General features: G+C 37.1%; 2 protein-coding genes across 6 annotated transcripts in view; one reads left to right on the plus strand and one right to left on the minus strand.

Annotated features, from left to right (window-relative positions):
• fusl (fuseless) overlaps window positions 1–12,284 on the minus strand; it is an 871,305-nt gene that overhangs the window by 22,141 nt on the left and 836,880 nt on the right. The gene's annotated exons all lie outside the window — the stretch shown is intronic.
• On the plus strand, window positions 171–4,190 carry LOC137240021 (uncharacterized). The gene is made up of 3 exons (XM_067765899.1): window positions 171–1,453; window positions 1,535–2,208; window positions 3,635–4,190. Exons 1-3 carry the CDS (start codon window positions 182–184, stop codon window positions 4,188–4,190), a joined length of 2,502 nt encoding a protein of 833 aa, XP_067622000.1. The 5' UTR covers window positions 171–181.

A 12,284-nucleotide genomic window follows, 5' to 3' on the forward strand; every position in this document is an offset into this window, starting at 1 on the left:
TCGTTGGACCTGTTCGCCAAAATCTCAGCAAACCATCAAAACCTAAGAATTCAAACAAAGGGTATTCATTTGCGGCATCAAATATAACTTGTTCGGTATGCTCCAGCAACAATCACAAAACACAAAGCTGCGATCGTTTCAAGGCTCTTAACGTATCACAACGCTTCGAACATGCAAAAAAATGGGTCTTTGCATTAATTGCTTATCAAAGGGACATCAATTGTCGAACTGCGCTTCAACGCATAAATGTAAAATTTGCTCTCGTCAACACCACAGCTTGTTGCATCGTGGGACCACTTCAGAATCGTCAACTACTAATTTGTCATCCGCCGTCCACACACACATGGACAATACATTTTCGGATCACATCATTCTCGCCACCGCTATGGTTTTGGTTCGTGACGCTTCTGGAAATTATCGTTTTGGTCGAGCTTTGCTGGACTCCTGCTCACAGGTAAATTTCATCACCGATGAGCTTTCGCAAAAGCTGATGCTACCACGCAGCAAACACAACATCGAAATCCAAAGTATTGGTGAGTCCTCTACTAATATTAAATATAAAACTTCTACCAATATTAAGTCGCAAGCGACAGGGTTTGAATTACCACTCACATTTTGCATTACTTCACATATCGCTTACCAACCCGAGCCGGAGCTAGACATATCTTTTTGGCATATCCCATCGAACATTGTACTTGCTGATAATCAATTCAATCATAAAACAAAGAAAATCGATTTGCTTTTAGGAACAGAAAGTTTTTTCAGCCTACTTTCTGTAGGGCAAATTAAACTTGATAGCGATCTTCCTATTTTACAGAAAACTCTTCTGGGTTGGATCGTTTCTGGACGCTATCGTTCAAGCTCTGTGCCGTTCAACACTAATTGCTTGTTAGCTTGCGAGGAATCAATCGATTCGAAATTGGAAAAACTGTGGCAAATTGAAGAAGTTTCAACCAAGGTTGACGTATGGACTCGAGAGCAGCATACTTGTGAAAAATTGTATAACGACACTGTCACTCGAAACAGTAGCGATCGTATTATAGTCAAGATTCCATTCAAGGACGATCCTGCGTATATAGGTGAATCATATACAACAGCTTTGCGCAGATTTATTTCGCTAGAACGTCGGTTGGAACGCTCACCTAACCTCAAGTCACAATACGTCGCATTTATGGATGAGTACCAAAGTCTAGGCCACATGGAAGTAGTCCCTTACCCGAATCTCAACGAACCTCACTACTACATCCCGCATCACTGCGTTTTGAAGCCGAACAGTACATCAACGAAATTGAGAGTTGTGTTCGATGCATCCTGTCGAACTTCTACGCAGAAATCGATAAATGACCTACAAATGGTTGGACCTACTATTCAAAGCGAGCTCGTAATTCTTTTACTTCGTTTTCGTTTACATCGTTTTGCGCTTACAGCAGATATTGTCAAAATGTATAGGCAGGTACTGGTCAGTCTGGAACATCGCAAGTTCCAATATATTTTATGGAGGAGTTCGCCAAATCAAGATATCAAAACTTACCAGCTCAACACAGTAACTTACGGAATGGCATCCGCACCTTATCTCGCTATACGCAGTCTCAATTATCTCGCTGATCTATATCAGTCAAACTTCGTCATTGGTTCAAATATCGTCAAATCGTCATTTTACGTTGACGACTTGCTTTGTGTTGCTGACTCCATTGCCGAACTGTCGAGGATACAGGATGAGGTCACCGAACTGTTAAAATTAGGTGGATTTGATCTGGCAAAATGGCATTCCAATCACCAGCGTTTCAGATATGAAACTACCGACAAGGACTTAAATCTCGATACCTCTCTCACTAGTACTCTTGGTCTCAAATGGGATCAAATTCAAGATAATTTTATTTTTTCGTTTCTTCCAAAGCAGCCAAGAAAGGATCGTGTCACAAAAAGGACAATTCTTTTTATTGCATCGTCACTGTTCGACCCACTCGGACTCGTAGCACCAGTAATCGTTACCGCAAAAATTCTACTTCAGGAGTTGTGGCTACTGAAGCTCGAAAGGGATGAGTCGGTTCCACAAAACATTCAATCAGCTTGGAAAGCATTCGTCAACAATCTCTCGGATCTTTCCTCAGTAAAGGTTCCCAGGTACTGTTTGTCTACTAATATTCAGTCTTTGCAAATACACGGATTTTGTGATTCATCCATTCGCGCGGAATTTACACCCGCATCGTAGATAAAAACGGCAATATTCGGGTTCGCCTTCTCACGGCCAAGTCAAGAGTGGCCCCAACTAAACGACAGTCACTACCGAAGCTGGAGCTTTGTGGTGCACTATTACTTGCTCGACTCTATACAAACATTAAACCAATATTCTCTGATTATAATTTTGATACATTTCTTTGGACAGATTCGCAAATTGTACTTCACTGGCTCAAATTGCATTCAGTTACACTTTCGGCCTTTGTTGGTAACAGAGTTTCGGAAATGCAGGACTTGACGGCGGATACTTATTGGAGACATGTACCAACGAAAAGCAATCCAGCGCACATTGTGTCTAGAGGAAGTACACCATCAGACCTCGTAAATTCGATTTGGTTCTCTGGTCCTGCATTTTTATATGAAGACGTAAGGAAATGGCCGTGTGAAACAAGCAAGGATATCGATATGGAGGTTGTTAATGCTGAAGTTCGAAAATCGGCATTCAAGGTAACTATATCCAGTAACTACCTAATTGAAACTCTCGACAGGCAAAGTTCTCACACTCGAGAAATTCGGATTGTTGCCAGAATGCTTCGGCTTTGCAAAAAATTGAGGAAACCCCAAACAGAAGTTGCCAACGAATCACTGACTCCCGATGAATTACACCGCGCATTGTTATGCATTGTATGGAACATTCAACAGCAACATTTCGCTGAAGACATTCGACTATTGCAAAGGGAGAAAAGGATAAGTGGCACATTGCGGAATTTAAACCCGTTCTTGGACACGACTCAAGGATTTGAATTGCTAAAGGTTGGCGGAAGACTTGAACTGGCTGATCTCCCAGACAGCCAAAAACACCCTATTTTGTTGCCGAGTAAGTGTGAATTCGTCACACGATACGTTCGACACCTTCACATCAAAAATTATCACGCTGGACCTAAAGCATTGGTCTCTTTAATTCGCCTACAATTTTGGATCGTCAACGCTCGCGAGTTCGCTAGACGTATTGTTCGGTCATGTATCCATTGCGTTAGGTACAAACCGAAATTACTCCAACACATGATGGGAAATCTTCCTGTCGAACGTTTAACACCATCACGCCCATTTTCTCGTTGCGGCGTAGATTTTTGTGGGCCTTTCAATATATATCTTCGCATTAGGGGCAAGATACCATACAAAGCCTGCGTTGCAATTTTCGTATGCTTTGCAACAAAGGCAGTGCATATCGAAGTCGTTTCTGACCTATCTACAGATGCATTTTTAGCTGCGTTAAGCGAATGATTGGCAGAAGAGGTCTTCCATCAGACATTTTTTGCGACAACGCAACTAACTTCGTTGGTGCTTGCAGCAAACTTGCTGAATTGAAAGCATTCCTTTTCAAAAAAGAGCATCAAGACAAAATTACTAATTATTGCTCTAATGAATTTATAAATTTTCATTTTATTCCACCTAGGGCAAATCATTTTGGCGGCATTTGGGAGGCTGCAGTCAAATCAGCCAAAGGACATCTGCATCGCAGCGTCATGAATGCAAGGCTAACATACGAGGAGCTCACTACAGTATTGGTGGAAATAGAAGCAGTTCTCAACTCGCGACCTATCTCACCACTCTCGTCCGATTCCAGCGACTTAGAAGCACTAACTCCAGGTCACTTCATAACTGGCAGCGCTTTAAAGTCTCTACCTGAACGAATGGTAGTGGATAAGCTTAACAATTGGGACAGATGGAATCAAATAACTGCTTTAAACCAAATGTTTTGGAAACAATGGTCGCATGAGTATATAAGCGAACTTCAATCACGAAAGAAATGGAACACTGAAAATGAGAACATCGCTAAAGACACAATGGTTCTAATACATGAGGATAATGTACCCCAGCAACGATGGCTGATAGGTCGTGTTATAGACACAATACCAGGAAGGGATGGGCGAGTTAGAGTGGTAAACCTACGCACTCCGAAAGGAACATGTCGTCGCCCAATTCACAAGATCGCAATACTACCGATTTGAAAGTCCTTTCAACGGGGCCGGGATGTTGGATCATTGGTTGGGACACCCTGCCTAACTAACAGCTGTCGTGGTTCAATAGCCTATTTAAATTCATTTACTTATAATTCCTATCATTTACTTGCTTTAAAATGTACCTAACTGTCGCATTCCAATGTCTAGTTTAAGAGCATGAACAATCATACAACATATCTGTACTTATGTATTACTAAACAACTCGATGCTCCCACTCAACATCATGTGTATACACACACGCTTGTATGCTTACATATCTACATGCGTCAGAACAATAACAAGAGTTGTCACCCATTGGCGTCTTCTCTCGCTAGTGCATGGTTATGCATATACAAGCATACAAACGTGTATACCTTTATGCCTTACTTGAATTGTTATACCTTGTTGAATTATGAAAATTATTAAATAGTCAGTCTACTGTTGACCACCAAGACGCGACTTTCATTTACGCGGAAATAAATAATTCTTGCCGGTTAATTGCATAGCCCGTTGATTTCCTCCTCGTTGGTTCTTTTTGGAATAGTTTGCGGTCAAAGAAAACGCTTTTTGACCCCACATACGTAATGTGCAGAAAATTAAATCGTGGTCTGAAATAAACGAAATTTGATCGAAAGTCAATACAGATGAGGCATCCGAAACAACAAAATAGTCAAGAAGACTAGGACTACAATTATTACAATACCTCGTTGGTACCTGGGTATTAACAACAGAAAGACCAGAGCTTGCAACGTGGTCATGGAACAAAGCACATACGGGATCAGGGACGAGAAGATTTATATTAAAAAACCCGCAAATGATAATATTTTCACAATCAACAAGCAACAGAGATAACTTTTCGAAGAATGGGCTCAAACAAATAGTCCTATTCCGAATATGCACACATGCAATAAGAACTTTGGTAAGACGATTTCATAGTTCAACAATCAGAAACTCCACACCTTCATTATATGACTCACATATGAGTCTCACATTAATTGTGCTCTTACAATACATTGCAACTCCTCCACCTCTTTTACCAATACGGTAGTTACGGATAAAATGAAAATTGCTTATGTTAAAGTGAAAATCGCTACCACTGGCAAGAAACCAAGTTTCCGACACACAAATAATATCAACAGCGGAGGACTCAAAAACATACCTAACATAATCCATCTTTACACCATTTAAACTTCTCGCGTCATACTATTTTCACACACACGGCTTATTGAATAATAAAGGCAGTTTTCTACATTACATCTCATTGTCTGTCATATAGCATTGTCATTTTATTCGCTTGACATTTCATCCTTCATACTAATCGAGCAACTACTTTTGTGTGAAAGCAAACAATTTATGATTTCATTAGAAGGTGAAATGAGATCTTTAAGTTTCTGTGTGAAAACAGTATTAAAGTGTACTATATTGAGACCACTATGTTGTTTACATAAAATGTTAACTAAAGCTCTACTGTTATTACCAATGCTATCAGCCATTCCTTCATCCATGTAAATATGCACTCAAAAACAAGAGAAAACAACCACCTTTACAATAGACAGATTGACACAAGACATACTTAAACTATTAGTAAGAAATAGAATAGAATAGAATAGAATAGAATATAATAGAATAGGATAGGACAGTTTTCTGTTATAAATTTTTTAATCAACTTTAATTGCAGCCCAAATTAATTTCAAAAGTAATCGGTGTAATTGTGTTTAAGTGATTTTTTACTTCATTTGATTTTAGTTTTTTATTCCGCAATCATAACTATTAATAGTGGAGCTCCATAGCATGCGAAGGCGTATGTGTGCGTTTGACAGATGAGTTGAATACATATATGCTTACGGGATGAACTCCATAGGTACGTAAATCTTCGAAAATTGGAAGTTAAGTCCGACAACGCGTTCCATCGCACCGAAGTTGAATTTTTTCTACTTTCGTGCGTTTGTATACGCTTAGCAGCTGTAAATAGCAGCTAGCAACCTGTTATTTACTACTTTTAAGTATACAGAATTAATTTGCGGTGAATTTTTGTGACTTTGGAAGTATTTTTGCAAATATTTATTTATTGTCATGCAAAAATATTTCGTTTTGAGTGCAATATTTTCTATTTTGATTGTTTCTAGCTCGAATTAAAAATTTACCAAATGCAACCGCACGCAGTTTCTAACTGTCAAACGCATGTAAAAACGCGTACTATGGTGGTGCTCGATTTTTTTGGAACGAAAACGTTTAGAAAGGCGTAGGTACGCGCACGCGTGTCTATGGAGTTCCACTATAATAAGACACTGAATACACAGGAGTGAGTTCGAATTTTACAGTTCTGTCATTAATTAGGTATAAACTAGGCAATTGTTATCGGAATTCACATCCCAATAATCACCACGTATGAAATCGGTATGCGCCAGTTATACACCGAGATATCTATTATCGAGAAAGCAATCTTCCAGTTTTCCGATTCCTGTATTTTCCAGCGTTGCCATTATGTCTCTACTAATTACCCAAAAAAAAAACAAAAATTCTCCAATCGGTTTGCAGAAATTATCTTGACCATCAGTATAGGTGGTAACGTCTTATTACCGCTCCAAACAGTTCGTATTTAGTAAATATTTTTGTGATCGGCACACATTTTTTACACATACTAGTTTACAAGAATGTACAAACTATATTTGCATTCCACAATTCCAAGAAACAGAATCAGTCAGCAAACAGTTAGCAACTACAGCAAGTAATTTCACAACTCGGTTCTCTGACTACTGAGAGGACAAAAATTAAAGTAAATATGTGCCCTCTCAGACAGAAGTAGTCAGAAGAATTGTTGTTGGCAAATCCTGGAAAACCGTCAAACGATCAGCTGTTGCGTACTTCACATTTTGGAAATTTGAATTTACGTATTTGGAAACAACAAAATACTAAACAAATGTATACTGATGAAGAACTATGCAGTTTAGTAATGCATAGTAATAATGCATATTTAAAAATTTTTGCAGTTGTACATACATACATATGTATGACAGAAGTAACATTTTTACAAGAAATCCATCCCGTACTATTGAGTGTTACTCTCTCGCTCTGAGAGAATTCTTACTTTTTTGACAGCTTTCAAGATTTAGTCAGAGCAGTTATGGGATGAAGCTTATATTAGCACTTTTGAATACAAAATTTCATTCAGATTTTCATTTTGTACTCTATTGCCATAACGGTGGCGAGAGTAGTCCCTTTTCCGTTTTATTAAATTTTATTGCGATGCATCTATCAAATATGGTTATTTCTCATAATCTGGCTTCACTGATGCTCTCGACAATCGTTTTCGGCGAAATCCCACAAGGAACGCTTTTCGTTTGAAAACGGTACTTTGTCTGAACTTCGGTAATTATGCGCCATTCAAGTGTTATTTCGCACATAAGTGATGAAATTACTATATCAGTATGTAATTTTTCACCATTCAAGTGTAGTTTCGCACAAAAAATATGAAATTACGATTTCGGAATATATCTTTGATCAAAAATGCTAGTAAAATCACTTATTATGCTTATTTTTCCGCTGCAGTGCGTGAAATTTTATTGAAATCTTTTAATTGAGCACTTATAGCGTAAATTTAGGACAAAAATTGTATATTTCAACCAAAAATTACAAAAATGTTTGTAGCGAATTTAAACGCATTTTTTAGAGTGTAGGACACAAATTCACTAGCAAAGGAATCCTGCCCAAACCAAATAAATTTACAGCAGTATAAATAGGCTTTTTAACCATTATTTGCTTAGTGCAAAGCTAAATTAAACTCCACTATTTCGGCTCAACGTTTCGCTAAGCATCTTACCTTTTTCAGGAGCGAGACTGAATTTATTTATTTAGTTAGACACTTTAAATAAATACCATAGCAAGCTAAAATTCACTTCTGAAATAGAGCAGAACGGCAATATTCCCTTTCTAGACATAAGAATCCACAGAATGGGAAAAGAATTAGTATTAGATTGGTATACGAAACCAACATCATCGGGGCGCCTCATAAATTTTCTGTCAGCCCAACCGTTCAAATACAAAGTCAACACGGCATCCAACTTAATCGAAAAAGTACTAAATATTAGCCATAAACAATTTTGGAATGTCAACATAAATAAAATCTGTGAGATCTTAAAAAACAATAATTACCCGCATACCCTAATTAAAAATCTTATACAGCAGAAGATAGCGCAAATAGAAAACAAAAGTAACAGATTCTCAAGAACAAACACTGCAAGCCAATCGAAGAAGTTCTTCAGTGTGACTTACATACCAAAATTAACAGAGAACTTCGGCTCTGATATACCATACAACAAAAATAACACAAACCGAACTCTACAAAGTATTTGAACTAAAACAAAAAGCCCTATCCCCCTTTCACAACGCAACAATATAGTATACGAAATACCATGTGAAGGAACCGAAAACGAAAAATGTAATAAAATATATATAGGTACAACAAAACGTACTTTGGGTATTCGACTCAAAGAACATGAGTCGGATATAAATAAAAAGAAAAATAATACAGCACTATCGCAACACACAACGGAAAGCGGACACTCTGTTGATCTACGTAAAGTGAGAATATTGGACAAGGAAAGGGGGAAAAAGTGAGATACATAACAGAAAGCTTAAGAATTATGCAAAATATAGAGAGAACTGTTAATAGAAATGAAGACACAGCTGACATCTCCGCCGCATATCTTTTATATTTATAAAGTTTTTGTTTACATTTTCACATTTTTAGGTATTCACTGAACACATTCTTTCATACATAAGTACATATGTAAACAAAACATACCATTTATGTTTGATGATCAAAGTCCAGTTTAATGACAAGTGTACTACATATTACTAGTACCATTTTTATACTTTTAATTTTCATGCATAACTTAGTTAGCTTATACTAAAATTGTGCAATTTGTGACGCCTAATGTAATCTAGGTATACATACATTTATATATGTAAGTTTTCTACTAAACAATATGTTTGCTTAATTCTAACCGAAATTTCTTTTAATAACTTTCTTTCATGTGCATTGTTGTTGTGATAAAATTACTTGTTTGTGATAAAAATTACTAAATACATTCAGTTTCGCTCCTGAAGAAGCTAAGGTGCTTAGCGAAACGTTGAGACAAAATAGTGGAGTTTAATTTAGCTTTGCACTAAGCAAATAATGGTCAAAAAGCCTATTTATACTGCTGTTAAACACATAATAGACCGGCTATCTTTTAATTAACAAATAAATTTTAAATTGTTCAGAACTACCCAACACCCAAAACAGCTGATGAAGTCAAACGATTCATTGCTTTTTGCAACTACTACAGAAGATTCGTTCCAAATTTTGCAGAATATTTTAGAGTTTTAACACAACTCCGCAAGAAGAAAGTTTCCTTCGATTGGACGAAGGAGTGTGAAAGATCTTTTGTTTACTTGAAGAGAGCATTACTTAGTCCAAATATCTGATATAAAATTTGCTTAACAACAGACGCCAGTGGCTATGCCTGAGGGGCAGTCCTTAGCCAAGAATATGAGGGAAAACATTTACCAATTGCCTATACATCAAGATCTTTTACAAAAGGAGAAATAAATAAAGCGGCAATTGAAAAATAATTAGCGGCCATTCACTGGGCTATCACCTACTTTATACCATATGTATATGGTAAAAAATTTGTAATTGAAACTGACCATCGACCTTTAACATACCTGTTTTCAATGAAAAACCCTTACATTAAAACTAACCAGAGTAAGATTGGATCTGGAAGAATATGACTTTGAGGTGGAGTACATTGCTGGGAAAGAAAATTACGTAGCGGACGCATTATCCAGAATAAATATTAAGAATCTAAAAAAATGTCAGTGGAAGGATGTAAAATACTAAAAGTCACTACAAGATCAGAGAATAAAAAACCTTCCAGCAATAATATAAATAAAAAAAAAAACATAGAGAACACTATAATATATGAAGCGCTAAATAAATTTGAAGTAAAAAGACATGCGGAGCTCGTTTTCGATCCTCCGAAATTGTATTTAAAAAAAAAGGGAATGAAAATTCGATGCATAATAGACACACACAACCTAATTGTTAAGGATAAAATTGACTTAGGACAATTCTTTATCAGGCTTGCAAAAGAAGCCGGCAATTTAAGACTTGTTAAAATACAGTTGTCATTAGGAGACAAATTGTTTAAAGATAATTATACTCGAGTAAGCAAATTTAAGGAAATAGGTACCAAAGTTCTCAAAAATCTAACAATAGCACTAACTCCAGATATAAATATAACAAATCCCGGGAAAAGAAATTCTTCATAAATATCATGACGATCCTATCTGGGGAGGCCACCCAGGAATAAATCGGATACAAATAAGTTCAAGCAAACATACAGCTGGAAATATATGAGAAGTGACATAAAAAGGTTTATAAAAAATTGCATCCACCGTAAGAAAAAAAAAGTTAATAAACATATAAAAGAGCCAATGGCTATAACGGAGACAACTCTGAAAGCGTTTGACATAGTACAGATAGATACAATTGGACCACTGCCAAAGACAGTAAATGGAAATGAATACGCAGTGGCCATTGTATGTGATTTCACTAAATATCTTGTCACAATACCCGTTCAAAGCAAATACGCATTAATAGTTGCTAAGGCGATATTCGAACACTTTATACTGATTTATGGTTGCATGAAAACAATCAAAGCGGATATGGGAATTATTCAAACTTTTGAAAATCTCAACACCCTACCATCATCAAACATTAGGTACGGTTGAACGCAGCCATAGAACATTCAATGAATATGTACGCTCCTACATATCTATTGACAAAGACTACTGGGTTGAATATCTTAAGTATTTTTCGTATTGTTACAATACAACCCCACCGATAATTCACGGTTATTGTCCTTTTGAATTAGTTTTCGGAAAACCAGACCAGACTTACGAATTTTTACAAGAAAACACGGTTAGCCCGGTATATAAACATGATGCTTATGATAGGGAAATTAAATATAGGTTACAAATAGCACAGAAAAAATAATTACAATTCAATTCCCTATAATGTAGAAAATATAAACGAAAATAAGAAAATTAGGATTCATAAAAATAGGCTTAAACTACTATAAGTACTAGTTTAACCAGAGAAACTTATTGCAATAGCACACACTTGAATAAATAAAAGCATTCCAGTTTACTCATAATCTCCCTTAAGTACTCATAACATACAATGTACACATGAAAAAAAACACATGTAAAAGAAATAAAAAGGAAAATAAAACTTCTTTTAAATCGAGTGACAAATATGTCATACATACTGGCACACGCCAAATGAATAAACAAAGCAACAAAATACACCTATGCAAAAGTTAATAGTCATACAGGGTTGGTGCGCAATCAAAGTATGACCATTCTTTCAAAGGCGGGTGGTGTAGCGTGCCTTAGGTTAGGTTACGTTGAACTGGCCCGTCCATGCGGACCTCACATAGACTGATTGAGTCCGTAGTGTTATCAGAAGCCTGCTTTAACGATCAAACTGAAAAACCCTATCAAAAACCAGGACCTATGTTATAAAATAACTCCGTCCTCTTGGCAAATACTAGAAGCTTACTAGGAATTAAGCCACTTGCTGCTTCTAGATCTGACAGCTGTATAACTCCAAATAGCTGGAGTCTTAGTCTGGGAAGTGCAGGGCATGATCACAGAACGTGCTCGATCGTTTCCTCCTCCAGCCTGCACTTCCTACATCTCTATCACTGACCAAGCCTAATTTAAAGGCATGTGACGCCAGAAGGCAGTATCCAGTCAGAATACCCGTCATGAGTCTACAGTCCTCTCTTTTTAATGATAGAAGCAACTTTGCTAGTCTAGGGTTGTAAGACCTACACATAATCTTCGACACTTTACAGCCCCGCGCTTGAACCCACGCCTTCCCGTTTGGTCGATCATGTGCACCTCTCGCCTTCGCTCAATCTCGCCCAGTCTAATTGGGACGTCTACGGAGCAAGCTTCAAGGGATGCGCCCTTTTTAGTTAGTTCGTCCGCTTTTTCATTCCCATATATTCCCATATGCCCTGAGACCCAATATAGATGTATGCTTCTCCC

This window comes from Eurosta solidaginis, chromosome 2 (assembly GCF_040869045.1).
Source record: "Eurosta solidaginis isolate ZX-2024a chromosome 2, ASM4086904v1, whole genome shotgun sequence".
In the NCBI taxonomy this organism is placed as follows: domain Eukaryota; kingdom Metazoa; phylum Arthropoda; class Insecta; order Diptera; family Tephritidae; genus Eurosta; species Eurosta solidaginis.